The 18,786-nt window shown below is 58.6% G+C and overlaps 1 protein-coding gene across 6 annotated transcripts; it reads left to right on the top strand.

The window, feature by feature from the left end:
- The first annotated feature begins 3,052 nt into the window (after positions 1-3,052).
- On the top strand, positions 3,053-18,578 carry MDFI (MyoD family inhibitor). 6 transcript variants are annotated; one of them, XM_060021281.1, is made up of 6 exons: positions 3,059-3,180; positions 4,707-4,793; positions 11,876-12,058; positions 15,138-15,362; positions 16,119-16,266; positions 17,898-18,033. In XM_060021281.1, exons 2-5 carry the CDS (start codon positions 4,718-4,720, stop codon positions 16,238-16,240), a joined length of 606 nt encoding a protein of 201 aa, XP_059877264.1. In that variant the 5' UTR covers positions 3,059-3,180; positions 4,707-4,717; the 3' UTR covers positions 16,241-16,266; positions 17,898-18,033. The 6 variants fall into 6 exon arrangements, with proteins under 6 accessions (XP_059877262.1, XP_059877264.1, XP_069397168.1 ...); XM_060021279.1 differs by lacking the exon at positions 16,119-16,266 and having other exon boundaries at positions 3,053-3,180; positions 11,881-12,058; positions 17,898-18,578; XM_069541067.1 differs by lacking the exon at positions 16,119-16,266 and having other exon boundaries at positions 17,898-18,578.
- Positions 18,579-18,786: the final 208 nt, after the last annotated feature.

Below are 18,786 nucleotides of genomic sequence, written 5' to 3'. Positions count from 1 at the left end.
TGATTCACTTTGTTATACAGCAGAAACTAACACAACATTGTAAAGCAATTATACTCCAATAAAGATGTTAAAAAAAGTAAATTTTAATAAAAGAAAAGAAAGGAAGCAACAAATCTAGAACTACCCAGCAAGGGGCTGGCATATAGAACATACCCAACTCGTGTGTACCGAATGTGACACACCACCATCTTCTGATCACCAAGAATAGAAGAAAAGAAGAGAATCAGGCCTGGGGCCCAGAGCTGCCCTCCCACGGTCGCATGCCATGTCCTTGAGGAAGGGGGGATTACAGCCCCATTCTCCACTCTGCTCATTATGGAGGGTGTTCCTATCTAGTTGTTCGATTCCTATCCAGCATCCCCCTCCCCCCACTACACACAAACACACCCCCTTCAACACAGCCCTCTGCAGGGAGGTCGCGCCACAATGGCCTGCTCCCCATTCTCCAGGGTATGGAGACCAAAGCTATGGTCCAGCTGCGGAACCCAGCCCAGCCACTGACCAGCCCTGTGCCACAGACAGGAAGCCAGGAAGAGCTGTGCCTGCCTGCTGGACACTGGAGAGGGGTGGACGCCGGGGTCTGGAGCCTGGCCAGGCTCTGTAATCACATTGTGTGGAAGGGAGTGTACAGGAGAGCTGTGCAGGGTCACCCTTCGCTGTCTGGAGGGCTGTGGGGGTAGGGGGTGAGGATAAGCCCCAGGAGGCAGGAAACAGCACTGAGCTGGGAGTCTGGAACCATGGGATTTAGTAAGCTTTTGCCACCAACTCACTGCGTGACTTGCTAATGCCCCTTCCCCTCTCTGGCCCCTTGTTTTCCATCTGTGAAACGAAATATTTATTGAGCTCTCTGGGTCAGACCCAATTCTAGAGAATACCCTAGCAGACAAAGCAAAGTCTCCTCTCTCCTGGAGCTTTCATTCTACTAATCAACAAGAGGTGAAAGGTTTATGAAGAATAATCAAGTGGTGGGAAGGGACAGAGAGTGAACGGTCTGGGATGTCCTCTCTGAGAAGGTGACATAAGTAGAGGAAACAAGGAAGGGGGCCAAGTGAATATCTAGGGGAAGCACATTCTGGGCAGAGGGAAGAGCAAGTGCAAAGGCCCTGAGGCAAGCACATGGGGCAATTTGAAAACACAAACTCAGGGAGCAGCAAGCTGGAAGAAAATGAGTGAGGGGAGATGAAGGCGAAGGCAGGTCGAGCCCAGCTCTTGGAGCCTGAAGGCCATTGTAAGGACTTTGCATTTGACTCTGAACTGATCAGTGGGCCCCAGGAAAGCTGGGCCTGGGCTTGAATGCAGAGCCTACCTGGTGTTGAGGGGGGTGGTGAGGGGGGTGGAAGCATCTTCAGCCTCCCGCTCATTTACTCTGGGGTCCTAGCCAGGTCCTTCAGGAGAAGACAGGAATAGGCCAGGGACAACGGCGAGGTGTGTAAGGCCTAGAGTGAGTGAGGCTCAGGTGCAAAACTTAAGGGAGCATCAGAAAACTTGGTAATTACAATTACTCGGTAAGTACTCGGTAAACAATATTTTCCTGCAATATATCTAAAAATCAAAATTAATGCAAAAAAATCTATAATGAACAAAATGCCAATATTTTAAATAAAGACAGGATCTAACCCTGAACTTGCATGATCCCATCTCACTGGCTTCACCCTAATCCTGTCCCTGTTTCCAATAAAACTTTATTTATAAAAATAGGCAGCAGGGGAATTCCCTGGTGGTCCAGTGGTTAGGACTCGGAGCTTTCATTGCTGAGGGCCTGGGTTCAATCCCTGGTTCCATCCTTGGTCAGGGAACTAAGATTTCACAAGCTGGGACTTCCCTGGTGGCACAGTGGTTAAGAATCCGCCTGCCAATGCAGGGGACACGGGTTCGAGCCCTGGTCCAGGAAGATCCCACACGCCGCGGAGCAACTAAGCCCGTGCACCACAACTACTGAGCCTGTGCTCTAGAGCCCGCGAGCCACGACTACTGAGCCTGCGTGCCACAACTACTAAAGCCCATGTACCTAGACCCCGTGCTCCGCAACAAGAGAAGACACCGCAATGAGAAGCTCGCGCACCGCAACAAAGAGTAGCCCCCGCTCACCACAACTAGAGAAAGCCCGCGCACAGCAACGAAGACCCAATGCAGCCAAAAATAAATAAATAAATAAAATAAAATAAAATTAAAAAAACAAAAACGATTTCACAAGCTGTGAGGCACAGCCAATAAATAAATAAAAATAGGCAGCTGGCTGACAGGGCTGTAATTTGCTGATTTGGCTTTTTAAAAATATTGAATTAAAACATTTTTTCATCTTGGCACCTTCCTAAATTTTGCACCCCAGAGGAACGCCCCACTTACCTCACCCTAGTCCTGGCCCTGGATAACAATGAAACTATTAGGTTGCACACGGAGGGCCCCAATGTTCATCCCTCCTGAGGCTCAGAGAGGTAAAGGGTACGTACCTTAAATGTTCAGCTTGCTGGATTTTCACAAACTGAGCACACCTGTATAACCGGTATGTGGCATTAAATGTAACTAGTTTACATTTCCAACAAACCAGACATATTAATTAGTGTTGGGCCAGATTCCGAGGACTTTGGATCCCAAGCAGCTGATTTCGGACAGTAAGGCTGGGAGACTGGGCCGATCCAGAGTTTAGGGGCCCTGGATAGAGACTGAGAAGCAGGGAGGAGGCGGGGCGGGTTAGTGGTGTAGGGCTAGGGTCTGTGGTTAGGGAGGGGGCCCCACATTCAGGAGAGCACGGAGAGCGACGGTGGGGACTGCACTGGGGACCCTGTCCACCACCCCGCCCCCTTACGCCCTTCCACTTCCACTCCTGGCGGCGGATGAGGCCAAGCTCGCGGACCCAGGTAAGCTGGTCAGAATGCTGCAGTCGCCAAGCCCCGCGGGCGCGTCCCAGTGACTCAGCCCTTGCCGGGAAGGGGGAGTCCGCCCCGCTCCCCAGAATTTCCATACAACAGACTGATCCGGGCTGGCTCCTGGAGTTCCAGGCCGGGCCCCGCACCAGGCTGCGCGGCCGCGGGAGCCGGACCCCTTCCTCCCGGCCCGGGGGCTCCCCACTTCCGGCCGAAGCCACCTGGCCTCATCGCGGGGACGCGGCCTCGGGTGGCGAAAGCCCTGGGGACCACAGCGGTCCTGGCCTCGACGGCGCCGCGAGGACCTTCGAGCGTCGTAAGTAGCGACTGCGGGGACTGGGGGACACCAAGGAGAGGCCCCGAGTCCCTAGCTCGGCCCCCGCGTCCCAGCCCCAGCTTCAAGCCCAGGCTGGAAGGCGGGACCGGGAGAACAGGCCTGGCGCCACCGTCGCCTCCCTAATTGCTCACGGCCCCTCGTGGTGGGGAGCCCATACTCGGCTCCGAGGAGTCCTTGGTCTAGCTGTCACCACAGCGGGCGGTCCCACCTGATCATCCCATGGGCCCGCCCACCCCCACCCAGCGGGCCGCAGGCTCCATGCCCTCCCCCATCCTCGGGGACCTGCTCCCTGGGCGACGCTGAGGGTCCCTGAACTCCCCTCACCCCGACTCTCTGGCCACGGCTCCTTCCTAACCCCGGCCCTGAGGAGGGACCCAGCTCACAATTCCAGATGTGTCGCCGCGCTGCCCCCGCCGGGAGGGGCTCCCTGTCTCCCCTTTCCCGAGCGCCCGTAATTTGGAAGGCCTCGGATTCCTGTCTGGAGCCAAAAGAAAGGCTGAACTCGAGAACCTCTCTTTGCCTCCAAAGTTGGGTTTCTGACCAAATTCCCACGCACGGCTGGTGGAGGTGGGGGAATTAGGGCTGCTCTAGGACACGGGATGCTAGGTGGTCACTAACCGGATTTCCCGGAGGGACAACTTCTGGTCTGTGCCCAGGCTTAGGACCCCGGGGCAGAGACCAAGGGGGTGGGCAAAGGGTGCCTGAGAAACTTGATCACTCCCACCTTTGGGACAACGAGATTTGGGGGCCACAAATATTCAGACAATTGGCTCGAGGTGGTTGTGGTCACCATGGTTTCTCTCTCTCTCCCTCGTTCTCTTGCTTTTTCAAAAACTTTCGCAGAGTTTAGGACAGGCGAAGGGGAACGCGCGCGGCCCCTTTTGCACGCCCCCCGGGGCGCTGGGCCTGGGAGGGGGGCGGGGATCTGGGGAGACTGGGCCCAGCTCCGAGAGCGCGGAGGAAACGCGCGGAGCCGGCTTCCTGTGGGGGCTCCAGCCGCAGCGCCCCGCGGACAGACGTGTCCCGCCCAGGCAGCGCCAAGTCCGGCGCGGGGGAAGGGACGTGGGTGGGGGGGCGCCTGGGAAGGCGAGGAGGGGGCGGGGAGAGGGTGGGCCGGGGAGGAGGGGAGGGAAGAGGAGAGGCAAGCAGGGGAGGAGCGAGGGGGCTACAGGGAAAGGAGGCAGAAGGAAGCGGGCCAGCGGCGCGCGCTGGCGCCGAAATGGGAGAAAGGAGCGAGTGAGAGGGAGGGGCGCGGAGCGAGCACAGTGGCGCCGAGTTGCCCCTGGGCTGGGGCGCTCGCGGCCGTCGTGCATGGCAGGCCCAGCGCAGTGATCCCCGCGGCGCGAGAGAGCGGCGCGCAGCTCGCTCGAGTAAGTCGGTCGGGGGCCGGACTGGGAAGGGATGGGCGCACGGCTGCCGCTGGATCGCCCTCTGCCCGGCCCCCTTTTCCACTTTCGCGCGCGCGGGGACCTTCCGCTCCGCCCGCTGAGCCCTGTTTCCCGCAGGTCCCGGGCCGATGTCCCAGGTGAGTGGCCAGTGCCCCCCTCACTGCGACGCGCCCCATGGAGCCCCCAGCGCAGCCCCCGGCCCAGGTAGGACCGGGGATGGAGAGCTAGACTGGACGAGAGCCGGGTAGGGGGTTGGGGGCGGTGGTCATTCTCCCCCCTCCTCCCTGAGAAGCGGGGAGAGGGTTCGGGTAATCTTGAGTGGAGGTGGAGGCGAGGAATCTGGGTATCGGGGACCGGGTCCAAGGAGAGTGGAGGGCTGAGGCGATGGGGGTAGGGCCCGAACGGAGGCGGTGGCCGCGCCAAGTTGGCTCCAACTCCCCACTCCCAACACCAGACACACACACACCGCAGTGTCTGTCTGTCCGTCTGGGATTTGTGTCCCAGCCTTTTCTGCCCAGTGTGTAAATATTTATGGGGGCCTCAGGCGGGGTGGGGGTGTCTGAGTCTTTCTCTCCTTCCCTTCCCCCAACCCAACCAGAGCCTAGTGCTTCCAGAAAACTTTTGTCCGACAGGACCCGGCCCCTCCCCTCCTTGCCATTTCGTCTCGCTCGTCTTCCTCCCCACCGGGGCCCGGCCAGTCCCCACCACCCCTACCCTGCAGGGACACGCGCGCGCGCGCGCGCACACACACACACACACACACACGTTTTATCTCCTTCTCCGCCTCTCTCTTTCTCTCTCTCCCTCTCTCTCATTCACTCACCCTAATCAAGTGCTCACCACCCGAGTGAAACACCCCTTCCCTCAACTCACAGGGTCTGTAACCTCCCTGGGATTCCTGCAGGCGCCTCCCAACCCGGGAGGGTTTGTGACTTCCTGAGGGGGTCCAAGGAGGGGGCAGAGGGGAGTCCTGGGGCTGTGGCTCTCAGTCAATCCCCTCACCATACACATGTGAGCTGAGGCTCACAATGGACCACAGGGACAGGGAGAAGTCAGGAACATCTGGGATTTGTTGCGGGGGGCTGGAGGGGTTGCATGCAGGAGTACAGGCCCAGATTTCATGCCTTTAATCCCAGCTCTAGGTTAGTCTAATCTTCTGCCTTCCTCTCACCCAGCCCCATTCGCCCTTTCTCCCCTCTTTGAGTCTCTGAATAACGGAGGTCTGGTCCTGGACCTCTGACACTAACTCCCTGCATGGCCTTGGACAAGTTCCTTCCCCTCTCTGGCCTCAGTCTCCGTATCCGCCCATGGGAGCTGGTCTGCCCGTTTGGAGAGGCCCAGGTCTACCTGGTGTGGATGCTGGCCCTTTGGAGACCCAGGGCTGTGGAGGTGCGGGGTGAGGCTGGGGGTCTCCTAGAGTGAGGACAAGTGGGAGACGTTTGGTCAGGGGCCGGCGTGTACGTGAGACTAGTGTGTCTGCTGTGCATCCCACCAGCCCTCAGATTCCCCCCTCTGTGGGGACCCTGGAGTAGGGACTTCTGGGGAATAAACTCCGCCAAGAGCTGGGCTCCTGCAGCCTGGAGAGAGGGCTAGGGGCAGAGGCCTGGGAAGGCTCTTTCTCTGTCCCTCGCCCCTCCTCTCTTTCTCAGCCTCCTGCTTCTCTCCAACTCTCCCATTCTTCCCCTGCTTATCCATTTTCTCTGCTCTCGCCTCCACTCCTTCCTTCCAAGATCCTCGCCCCTGTGTGACCCATTTCGAGCCCCAGTAGGGAAAGAAGGGGCTGAATGTGCTGGGGGCAGGGGCAAGGGCCAGGGTGGGCCACTGGGAGGGTTAAGCCCTGGGCTGTAACTTGAGGCCCCCCAGTGCCCCAGCGAGCCCCCTCCCCAGCCTGGGCTGGGCCAGACAATGTGGCTTTCATAACACGAGGAGGCCTGGCTCTGCTGCCTTGGGAGAATGAGCCTGCTGCCCAGGAAGCCCAAACCGCAAGAGACCGAGCCAAAACCCCACAGACGCCTAAATCGGAGCCCAGAATCCCCCACGCTCCCTGCTGAGTGCTGACAGAACAGCACGGCTGAGGCCCTGCTGGCAAGCTAGCCAGGGAGCAAGTCAGCCCCTCCCGCAGCCACCCAAGATGCAGACAGGGGTGCAAGGGGACCCAGGGCAGCTCTGGTAGGGGAAGGTGGCCAGGCCCGCGCACCCTTGGCTCCCCCAGTGGCCTCTTCCCCATCCAGCCCCGAATGCCCCAGGAGCCTGGCTCCCTAACCCACAGATTTCTGTCCAGCACTGTGGCGTCACGTTCCTGCTCTTGGTTCTAAATTGAATTTCCTGGGGAATTGGAGCCTTCAGACCTAAAATAAAACCAACTGGACCCAGCCTAACTGGCCATCTCAGGCCCTCACAAGTCCTTAGCCTGGTGACCCGAGCCTGTGACCTGTGTGTCACAAGTGTGTATCAAGCGAGTCCACATTCTTGCCTTCTTGGTGCTGGGCGCCAACCCTAATTCTCACCTTCTCATTCTCTCTCCTCCTGACCTGGGGCTCCAGGCCCCAGAACTCAATCCTCAGCAACAGACATTTGCTAAGCAACTCCTGGGGGTGCAGAGACAGACCGGGGCTGCAGTCTGATTGAGGACCCACACTTCACTCCCTAGTTACAGTTCACAGCAAGGAACCCTGGATGCTGAGTTCTCAGTAAGTGGCCACTCCGAGGAGAGACTATTGGCTCGAGGGTCAGGGAAGGCTTTCTGGAGGAGGAAGTGGAACTCCAGCTGGGTCACGAAGGATGAGCTGGATTTGGGGAGAGGGGAGAGGTAGGACATTCTGATCAAGGGGAACAAGATAAGCTTCCCCTTGATGGGGAAGCTTGGATGGATGGGGCAGAAGCCCCTGTGGTGGCCTGGGGCCATGGAGAGGTCGGCCGGCCTGGAACATAGGATCCTGGTCCATTGAGTAGGCTGAAGATATAGACCAAGGCCTTGGATACCAGGCCAAGGACAGATTGGAATGTGGGGCTTTGGTCACTACTCTCTGAGCAGATCAGATCCTGGCCCTCTCTCTGCAGAGATGGTCGGAGCTCCAAAGGGGAAGGCTGGGTCCACTGTCCACGAAGACACGAGAGGGCTGGGCAGGAGGCACCAGGCACTGGAACTTGGGGACGAGGGCCCTGTGGACACTTTCCAGGCTTGGAATGAACGCTTCCCACCTGGAAGAGGTCCCCCGAACTCCTTCTCCATCCAGGAACAGCAGGCGGAGGGAGCGCACAGGGTCTGGCTGAAGTTTGAGTCTCTCTGCTTCGCTCTCGGGCTTATGGATTTAAACGTGACTTTTCCACCCTAGAACTCAGGGCATTGACCTGAACCTTATCCCGTGTTAGGGATGAGAATATGTCGAGGCACACGGGCTCTTGCCTTTCTGTGTTTCCCCCTTGGAGATGGGGACTCTTGAGAGAAGTGCAGGGCTAGGGCTTCTGCTCAGAGACGCCACCAGCGTGGCTGGCCCGCTGTGCACGTTATTATTTTTTTAAGTTTATTTATTTAGTTAGTTTTGGCTGCACCGTGCTGCATGCAGGATCTTAGTTCCCCAATCAGGGATCGAACCCGTGTCCCCTGCAGTGGAAGCGCGGAGTCCTAACCACTGGACCGCCAGGGAATTACCCCCTGTGCACATTAGAAAAAGGTGGCTCTGGTGGGGCCCCAGCCAGGGACTCCAGCCCCACCCCCACCCGGGGCAGATGCCTTCACACACAACTTGCGTTTCTTGTCCACACAGTGGCCCTTGTCCTTTGCTGGCCTCCCATCCTCCTGGAGTTTCTCCTCAGAGATGTTCTCCTCTCTGTGGCTGGGCAGGGGTCTCCTGGTCGCAAGAAGGAAAGCTGGGCTCTTTCTGTCTTCTGATGGTTGAGCACGTGGGCTCCGCCTCTAGTCTGGTTTTTCAGCTCCGTGTGCTGCAGGGAGAGCCATTTCTTCTCCAGCATCTTGGCGTCGGGGCCCCTGGGCAGCATGTCACCCGCAGACCAGGTGCTCCTGCCACTTCTTGCTCCTTCTCTGCCTGCTCCCACATCTCTGGGCCCTCAGCACAGTTTCCCCTTCTGCCCTCAGCGCTGCTCCCCCAGTGTCTGCTGGGTCCCCTCCGCAGCCCTTCCGGCTCCAGGAGGTCTGTCCCTCAGTGTTTCCAGGTCAAGATGACTGGACTGGACCTGGTTTCCTTCCAAGGTCTGATGCTCACCCCAGAATGGCAGGTTTCCTGCAGGAGGGGCCTCCTCGGGACTTTGTCTGTGCTCTCTGTAATTTCCTGTTCCCACCAGATTCAAGGTCACCAGCCCTGTAGGTGACTTAGGAGAGACTACCCAAAGAGTGGCAGGCCACACAGGGGTAGGAGGGCCCAGGTGAGGACCAGTCTCCTGACTCCTAACCTTCCTCCCTCTTCAACCCTGGGGCCCAAGACGCTACAATCCTGGCTCCTTCCACTGCAGGACTGACAGTGTCACCTCTGTGTGCCCTGGTGACCCCAGGAGAAAGCCTGGGAAGTGACCACAAGGCCCACCGTGCCTCAGTGATCATTCTAGTCTCCCCTCGTTCATGCCGTAGCTGTTCACACTGGGCTCTTGGCTTCTGCTGGTTTTCTCGAAAGGTCCTCTTCCCCTTCTTTGCTGACTGATTGATTATTTAATACCCAGCGTAGGCATTGCCTTCTCCAAGCAGCCTCCTAGACACACACACACACACACACACACACACACACACACCCCTGGGGTAAGTGCCCACCTTCTGTGCTCCCACAGTTCTTAGATGCCCCTGCTGTAACTCTTGCCCTGCGCTGTATGTGACCGACCCCAACCCCGACAGAGAACTCCTGGGGGAGTGACCAGGTTTTCTCATTTTGGTCCACCCAGTGCTTGACGTATTGGGAGGTGCGTCGTAGCTGTTACACCAAACAGCACAGGAAGGAAGGAGGAAAGGAAGGAAGGGAGAGCAGGGAGGGCAGGCAGGGGGATGGGCAGGTGGAAGGGTATGTGAGTGGCCCACTGCATGCCACGCTCTGCTGAGCGTTTCATTTACTCTTTGAAACCCTGAGGGACGAGCATGGTGAGCCCCCTTTCACACACGGTGACCCAGTTCCTGGTAACTCGCCCAAGCTGGTATCTGGTAAAAACCAGGGCTTGGGTCTTCCAGCTGCTGGCTCAGGCCTTTGTCACTACACCACCTGGGAGAGCCAGCACTCCGCTTCAGGGCTTTGGCAAGACGCCTCTAGGGCCAGAGGCTGGAGCTGGGCAGCCCCCTCCCTTTCTGGGAATTAGGACTCAAGCCGTGAGCCTCCCTCTCCAGGCCAGGTTGGTCGTGGCCCTCCACTGTCCTGTCCCGTCTGTGCTGCTGTAGACCAGGCTCTGGGCTGGGAGAGGCGCCATGGAGCAGGTGGCCTGGATCCCCCTTGGGGGTCATCTCTGCTTCCCTGCTCCCCCTCGTCCGAGCCCTGCGATCTTCCCAAAGCCATTTGACCTCTCATTAACGCACAGAGCTCTCAATAGGCCCAAGGAATGGGTGGGGCTGGAGGGACCTGCCCCCTGCCTCCCTGGGCACCAGGAGGGGTTCCCAGCACAGAACTGCCACCGTTCAGGAGTGGTGGGAGCCCCAGCCCTCCCTGCACCCTGTCCCAGCTCCAGGCAGGGTCAATGGTTTCCCTAGGCAGGTGGGAGCATGCCGGCTGCTCTCTGTACCACCCACGTGGGGTCCCTGGGGCCTCGGTCCCCCTGGCCGTGGGGGACCAGGGTCTTTGGAACGAGGATTGTTCAGGGGTCTCTGAGCCCCTGGATCGTCCCCTCCCCTCAGGATGCTCCCATCCCCCAGACCTACTTGCCCAACCTGCATTGGTCCCTCTAATGGTCTCCTTCCCTACCCCTCCGCCCCCATTTGGAGACGGCTCAGGGAAGGAACCCCTGTGTAAGGCCCTCTGCTCTGATTCGTTCTGTTACTGTTTCCAAGACCAGCTCTCGTCTCTCTCTGTCGCTGTGGGCGTGTCTCGTGATTTCTGTGTGTGGTGTGTACGGGTGGGCGCTGACCCGTTACTCTCTGGGTTTCATCACCCTTTCTCTTCATCTTTCTCTGTGGCTCCCTGTGTCGCTCTCCTCTCCCTGGGCCCTTTGGTCTCTGTGTCTCTCTGAGTCTCTCATTTCTGTCTCCCCTGCTCCCAGTGCGGCTTGGGGGAGGGGCACCCTCTTGAGGCCCCTGTCATTCCCACTGCACGACCTGGGGGCTGATGGGAGGCCCAGGCTGCACCCTGTCATTGCCCAGCCTGGCCCCTGGCCCCATGACCCTGGGCTTCACCCTTCCCGTCCACCCTCAGGCCTTCCCACGCCCAGTCACCTTTCTGCCACCCTGCCCCACCTCTCAGCCCCCAGAACTTTCCTCCCCTGGGCCCAGGGGCCCCTAGTCCTGCTGCTCAGGAGCCGTAGGTGGCTCCATTTCTGCCTTCCGCCCACCCTGCACAGAGGGGCCGAGCCATTCACTGTAATTACATGTGGCTGCCGTAGGCCTCTTCCAGCCCTCTTGGGCCGTCTCCCCGTCTCTCTTCCTGCCCGGAGCCCCTCCGCCTCACCCCCCAGGGTTCTCTGACTCTTTCTCTTGCTATCATCCTCTTTCTCGGCCCCAGTTGCTCGCTGTCTGTCTCCCTCTTGCTCTGTCTGTAGCCCACTCCCTCTCCATCGCCTCTGCCTCTGATCTCACCTTTATCTTTCTCTCCATCGCTGACTTTCGCTCAATTGCTGAGTCTCCTGCCTGTCCCGGGCTGTCTGTCACTGGGCGTCTGGGGCGCCCTCCTCCGCGCCCAATCTCCCACGTTCTGATGCACTGTCTGTCTTTGCTTCTACCTTCCACTGTGCCTTCGATTCTTTCTCTCTCCATGTCACTCTGGATGCCTGTCCCTGTCTCCCCATCACTGCCTGTCTCTTCTCTCCTGCGCTGTGTTTCTGCCTCCCCCCACTTCCCTTATACCATGCATCTCGGGCCCCACTTCCCTTATACCATGCATCTCGGGCCCCACTCCCTGACGGTGCACGCACACACACACACACACACATGCACACGTACACACCCTTGCTCGTTCACGGGCTGTGGTTTGGGAACTTTCTATTCTAGACTCTGGCACTGTTGCCAGATAGGGTAAGGGCTGTGTAACTGGTACTGAGTCCGAGAATGAGGGCTCACGGCATTCTGGGCCATGGGAAGGGGACCAGGGCTGGGCAAACAGGAGGGCACCAGGAAAATGTCCTTCAGTCGTCTTCTTTTTCCCTAGCTCAGACCCTATCCCTCCTGCCTGGGCTGGAGGTAGTGACAGGATCCGCTCAACCTGCGGAGTCAGTGCTAGAGGAGGGCTCCCTGGAGGAGGCGGCACCCTTGATGCCCCAAAGCAATGGCCCTGGGGCCTCCCAGGCCCTGGACAGCACTGACCTCGACATCCCCACAGAAGCTGTGACACGTGAGTCCTAGGGGTCAGGGGATTGGGATGGCAACATGTAGGGGTTGCTCTAGGGAATCCAATGCAGATGGGCTGGCAGAAATGCCGTGGGTGCCTGTGGGAGCCTAGCGGTGGGCCAGGACCTTGAGGTGTGGGCAGTGGAAAGGTATAGGACGTTGCCCTTTCTGTCTAGGAAGAAGACCTCCACATACAAAATGATTCGGATAAATTAGTTCAAAATGAGTGTGGACAGGCTCCAGGCAATGTGGTTCAGGACAAGAGAGCGTGAGGCCAGGGCCAGGGAGCCAGAGCCTGAGGCAGCCCAGCCTTCAGCGTGTCAAGAGCAAACCGGCAGGAGAGACACCCGCAGTTGCTCTCTGCAGAAAGGAGCAAAACTCAGCTCTATTCCCAGGTTTAGCTCAGTGTCTCCAAGGAAGTCCTGGAGGGGGAGAATTCGCCACTGTCACCCTCAGAAGCAGGGGAAGGGACACCCAGAATCATTTTGTGATTACCAGTAAGATCCGCAAGATCTACGGACGCATCGGCACTTCCCAACTTTCTTTCCCTGCGTGATCTCACGCACTTTCCAAATTGGCCTGTATTGAGGCAGCAGGATAGCCCTTGCCGAGCGCGTTTTACAGATGAGGAAACTGAGGCACAGAGACCCACTCTCCCTGAACACAGGCTGCGGAGCTCAGGTCTCCTGGCCCAGTGCTCTTTCCTACGCCTGCCTGCCCAGCTGGCATGGCCGAGGGTGGAGCCGCCTTCAGCCAGGGCATCTGGGGTAAGTCAGGGTTACTAAATCCTACTAGTGCACTGCCCTCCAGACACACCCACCAGCAGAACTGAGAGAAAGAGGTGAATGCCGTGGTCACGGAGGAGGGGGCCTGGATGGGAGTTGGACAGACACCCCTGTGTCTATGGGCCCTGAGTGTTTGCTTTGTGACTCAGCCACCACGACCACTGCCACGGCCATGGCCACAGGCGAGCTCTGTGTCTGCCCCAACTTCCTGGGCCCTTAGCTCACCACACGCTCCCGCCCTCTGGTCACTGTGCCCATGTTTAGGCAGCAGGGCAGGGGGCACCGAAGCTGGCCAAGGACTCAGCCCAGTCACTCACCATGGGGCCAGGAGGTGGGGGCAGGATGATTCAGGCCTGGCCACTTCCCCTGGCCTTACCCCTGTTTACCCAGATGCAGGTCAGCCACTGCTCAGGGCCAGAGGCTCCCAGCACGGTCCTCCCCAGAGCCCTGTCTCCCATTGTATCCCTGACTCCCCAGCTTGTCCTCAGCTCCTTTCTCCCAATCTCCATCCCCTCCCCGCTCCATTTCCTAGCTGTGGAACCTCTGGCAAGTTTTACCCTTTCTGGGCCTCAGTTCTTTCATTTGCAAAATGGGCTAGCAATAGTAGATCTGTTTGATGCTTAAGGAAGTTACTACTGGGAATTGCTGGTGGTCCAGTGGTTAGGACCCAGCACTTTCACTGCCATTGCCCAGGTTCAATCCCTGGTCAGGGAACTAAGATCCCGCAAGCCACTCGGTGTGGCCAAAAAAAAAAAAAAAGCACATAAGGAAGTAGTTACTACACTTAGAGCTCTTAACACTGTGTGTGTCTGGCACCTAGTCACAGCTCAAACCATGTCAGCTACTAGTTATGAGAGTAGTGATCCCGGCTCCTTGCCTCTCTGCTCTCGGAGTCCCAGCTTTTAGCCTCCAGGCTGGTCCCACTTCTGACCCTTCTCTGTGTGACCTTGGACAAGTTACTCTACTTCCCTGGGACTCGATTTCCTCATCTGTAAAAGGAGAATACTGCCCTCTAGAGATACTGAGAACAATTTGCATGCCAAACGCTCCGAACAGTGCCCGGCGCGCACTGCGTGCCCAGCAGTGTGCTCCCACCATTACTAAAAGGCCCGGCCCCCTCAGTTAGGGGAAGCGCTGAGGCCCCCTTCCGCTCTCCTCAGCCTCCAGCTCCTGCCCCAGACACCCACTCCTGCCACAATCCAAACCCAGAGACCTGGCCCAGAGGGAGCTGGGGATCTAGACCACAGGGCCTGAGAGATGTAAGTGCCCCACGTTCACGTTTACTGAGGGTCCTCAGGGCCAGAGGGTCCCGCCCAGGAGTCAGGGGCCCTGAGCAGAGGGATCCTCGAACTCTTGTGACCCCTTCTCAGACTTCACACACACACACACACACACACACACACACACACACACACACCCCTGCCCTCATCTCTTGAGACACACACACACACACACACACACACACCCCTGCCCTCATCTCTTGAGAACAGAACCATGCCATCCAGGTGGGCAAACCTGAGGGAAGGAATGGGGTGTTTGGGGGGATCTCCAGGGCCAGCCTCCCCACAGCCCACTGATAAAGCTGTTTTGTTTCCTCAGCCTGGGATGGGGACCCAGGGTTCCCAGCTTCTGGGGTCTCCCTGCTTGGCCTCCCTTTTCCCTTCTCCCCCTCCTCAGACCCAAGGGGCCCCTCAGCAAGCCCTTTCTGCAGGTGCCCCACAGAGGCTGGATGGGGCGGGGAGCTGGAGGTGGAAGGAGCGGGAGATAGGGGGCTGCTCTGAGGAGCCCCTGATTCCAGGGCCAGGGCATTCATCTCCAAACAGATGTTTCCAATCAATCACCTGGCACACGAAGGGCAAAAGCAGCAGGGGGCTTGGCAGGGGCCGAGGTGACGCTTAACTGCTTCCCTGCTGCCCCTCCACCCCCAACTGCCACTGCTCTCGCCAAAATCCCAGGACCCCAAGAGCAGGAGAGTGGATTTCACGTCGGGTAAGAAGGTGGGGTCCAGGGCCCTGAGCCTCTCCCTTTGCCTTGCACCTCTGTCTTTTCTGGAATGAGCATGGACCTGGGAGTCAGGAGCCAGGCTCGACTCTGTGGCTGTTTCATGATGTGCCACTGGGCAAGTCAGTTTCCCTGGGCCTCAGTTTCCCCATCTGCAAAATACAGATCAGCTAGATGACCTGTGGTGTACTAGGAACAAAGCAGGCAGGATTCAAGCAGAGCCCCGGGAGGCTGTGCGGGGACTCCCCCCCCACCAGCTTCCCCTTCCCCCATTGCCCTTTCTCATCATCTTCCTAGGCCAGCCTCAGGGGAACCCCTTGGGCTGCACCCCACTAGTGGCGAATGGCTCTGGCCACCCCTCGGAGCTGGGCGGCACCAGGCGGACAGGGAACGGTGCCCTGGGTGGCCCCAAGGCCCACCGGAAGTTGCAGACACACCCATCTCTAGCCAGCCAAGGCAGCAAGAAAAGCAAGGGCAGCACCAAGTCTGCTGCCTCCCAGATCCCTCTCCAGGCGCAGGAAGGTAAGCACCCCATCTCGCCTCCCTCTGGGAGAAGCCTCCAAAGCTGGCTTCCTCGAAGTCTGATGCAGGGGCCAGCGACAGCATCTTTGCAAGGTTGCCGGTTAGAAGTGCAGCATCTCGGCCCCACGCCAGGTCCACCAGATCTGAACCTCTGGGTGGGGCCCGGGAGTCTGGGTTTTAACAAGCCCTCCAGGGAGTCTGATGCAAGACTCTTAAATCAGAGAACCTTGCAGAGGACACATGTTGGGTAAGGTAAGGCACGTGTGAGTTCTCAAGGCCAACCCCTTCTCATTCCCTACTCTCCCAGAGTTGCTCTAACAAGAAATGGAGCCATCTGGGCTCATCCAGCTTAAGCCACCTCATTTCTGGAAACAGAAATTTTCCTTGAGGAATGGACCATCTGTTGAGTGAGAACACAGCACTTAGCGTAATAAAATGACGCACCATCAGATGCTTAATTGGGGGCGGGATGGGGGCTGCAAGGTTCAGTGGGAGGTCAGAGCACCCAGATACACCAGCCATTGTTCCTGCCACACAGAGGTCCTCTGAGGGACTGACCTGGGCAGCCAGGTCCCCCTCCCCACCAGGCATCAGTTCGGCAGGGGTGACGGCTACCTGTAGCCCAGGGATGCTTGACCTTCACCCCAGAACTTTTAAGTAATTTCTGCCGATGCTGGGGGACTCTGGCTGGTCCTCTGCAAACAGGATTCAGTGTACACATTTGCACACAATGTGTTCATAACTTTCATCCCCCAGAGCACATTCTGCCCAGCAGGCTTGTTTATGAAGGGGGTATTCGTGCATCTGAAGTGAACTGGGCATCTGCTGTGAGCCAGGCACTGTGCTGTGTGCTGGGTACCCAGGCCATGGCCTCATAAAGCTCTCATCAGAGAGATCCAAACAGGTAATCACTCTGTGATGTGATACAAGATAAATGATGAGTGATGACGTGAACTCAGGGGGACACCCACACCAGCCCAGAAAGCTGGAGAAGCCTCTGCAGGTGTCTGAGCAAGCCTTAAAGGATCCGTAGGAGGATCTAGCCGGGGTGCCTTAGCACAGAGCTGAGAGCTGGCTAGTGTGGCTAGATTATGAAGTTCCAGGTGAGGAATGGTGGGAGGTGAGACTCCAAGCAGACCGGGACTTCCACGGTGGAGGGTACATACTAAGCTGGATAGTGGGTCTAGACTTCATCTGGAAGACAGTAGGGAGCTTTGAAGGGTTTTAAGCAAGGTGGTGACCTCATCAGATTTGCACCTGAAGAGAACTTCCTTATCCAGTTTGCCGATAGATGGCAGGGGTTCCAGCTGTGCGAGCCCCCATTCCCTGTACACAGGACTGGATGGGGGCGTCAGAGCCTGCATAGTGATGTGAGACTCCCACAGGACCAGTAGCCTCGAGCCAGGGGCCCGCCTGGTCAGGGGAACTGGACACTGCCCATGGCCCGACCCCTGCCAGCCCAGCATCTTGGCAGCACGCCAGCGGTTCAGAACACCGGCTGCTGAGCCAGCACCACCGTGTACCAGCTGGGTGCCCAAGGCAGGATCGTGTGTTAATTCGCTTCCTGTGTATTTACTCAGCACCCACGATGTGCCAGGCACCGGTCTAGGGACCGTAACAGCCAAAGACGCCGGCCCCTGCGGTGCTTGCCCTGTAGTAGGCGGGGAGAGCTGTGTAAGCCGTGGGAGGTGCTAAGTCCTGGGCGGGGAGGCAGAGCAGGCGCTGGCAAGGGGGTGGGGCTGGGGCCCGGCAGTATTGAAGAGGGTGCTCCCGGAAAGCCTCCCCGAGAGGGGACATTTGGGCAAAGACGGAGGGGACAGAATGAGCAGAGCACGTATCTGGGGCTGGAGCACCGGGGGGACAGGGGGCAGTGCCTGCATGACCAGGAGTAGCCAGTGCGGCCACAGCAGAGGGGTCTGGGGAGGGGCCGTCGGGGCTACTGGGAGCGCTTGGGCTTTTCCTCCTGTTGAGGCGGAAGCCACTAGAGGGTTCTGAGGGCAGGAGGGGTGGAATGCAACAGAGGTTTTTCAAGGGTCCTTCCAGCCTCCATGGGCGGAGTAGGTGCGTGCGGGCCGGCAGCAGTAGTCAAAGGCAGGGAGTGGGGAGACCAGCGAGGATGCAGTTGCTGTCACCAGGCAAGAGCTGAGCAGAGTGGTAGGATTCTGGAGAGATTTTGAAGTGACTTCTCTGTGCCTCAGTTTCTTCATCTGTAGAGAGGGGCTAATACAGCCCCACCTCAAGGAGTTGTTGCAAGTTTAAATGAGTTTAATTCGTGCACACTTAGAACAGTGCCTGGAACACGTCATCCCTCCGTGTTCGTTAAATAAATGACCGAGGGTGGTCAAAGCAGGGACTTGGGATCCAGGCTGTCGGGGCTCAGACCCTCACTCCACATAACTCTCCGTGTCTCGGGGTCACCTGGATGGTGGGTCCCCGTTTCACGGAGCCGGGGGAGGGCTGCACGAGCGTTATCTCTGCATTCAGTGAGCCTGCCGCCCGCGGCTGGTCCCCGGCCCCTGGCCATCTCGCCTGCAGACTGCTGCGTCCACTGCATCCTGTCCTGCCTGTTCTGCGAGTTCCTGACTCTGTGCAACATCGTCCTGGACTGCGCCACGTGCGGCTCCTGCAGCTCCGAGGACTCGTGCCTCTGCTGCTGCTGCTGCGGCTCCGGCGAGTGCGCCGACTGCGACCTGCCCTGCGACCTGGACTGCGGCATCCTGGACGCCTGCTGCGAGTCGGCCGACTGCCTGGAGATCTGCATGGAGTGCTGTGGGCTTTGCTTCTCCTCCTGACCCGCGGTGCCCCCGGCTGTCACACGAGGCTGGACCGCCCCCTCCCCCGGGCCTCTCCCACCCTCCCCGAGCCCTCTCGGAACCCCAGCCCGGTGAGAGGGCGGTGCTGGTCCTCCTTGCTGGTTTCCCTGGACAACAGCACCTAAGACCTGGGGGGAGGGGGGACCGTTCCTGGCTCAGCTGCCAGGGCTGCAGAACACTGTGAAAGTTGGGGGAGGGGGCCGGGACATGGGGGAGGCTGGGGTGCTGGGGCTGTGCGCTTTTCTACCTCTCACTGCCCCTGTGCCTGCCTCCCCCCTCCCCTGCCCCCAGGCTTAGAGGACAACAAAATGTGAAAAGAGACGCCCCACCTGACCTCAGCTAAGCCCCTCCCCGGTCTCCCCTCCTGTGGGGCCTGACCCATACAGTGACCCCAGAGGGCAGGGCTGGGCTTGGGCCCAGGGTGGGGTGGGAGGGGGGAAAGGTATAGAAAAGACTGGAAGGGGGGAGGGAGGGAATGGAGGGAAGGTCTGTTCTATTTGTTGCTGTAAATAAAGATATGGGTCCATCTCACATTTCCTCAGGACTCATGAGTGATGGCCATGGACCACGACTCTGAAAACCAAACACTCCCACAACCCCCTACAAAGTCC

This window comes from Delphinus delphis, chromosome 10 (genome assembly GCF_949987515.2).
Source record: "Delphinus delphis chromosome 10, mDelDel1.2, whole genome shotgun sequence".
In the NCBI taxonomy this organism is placed as follows: Eukaryota; Metazoa; Chordata; class Mammalia; order Artiodactyla; family Delphinidae; genus Delphinus; species Delphinus delphis.
This window is presented reverse-complemented; position numbering and strand designations above follow the sequence as displayed.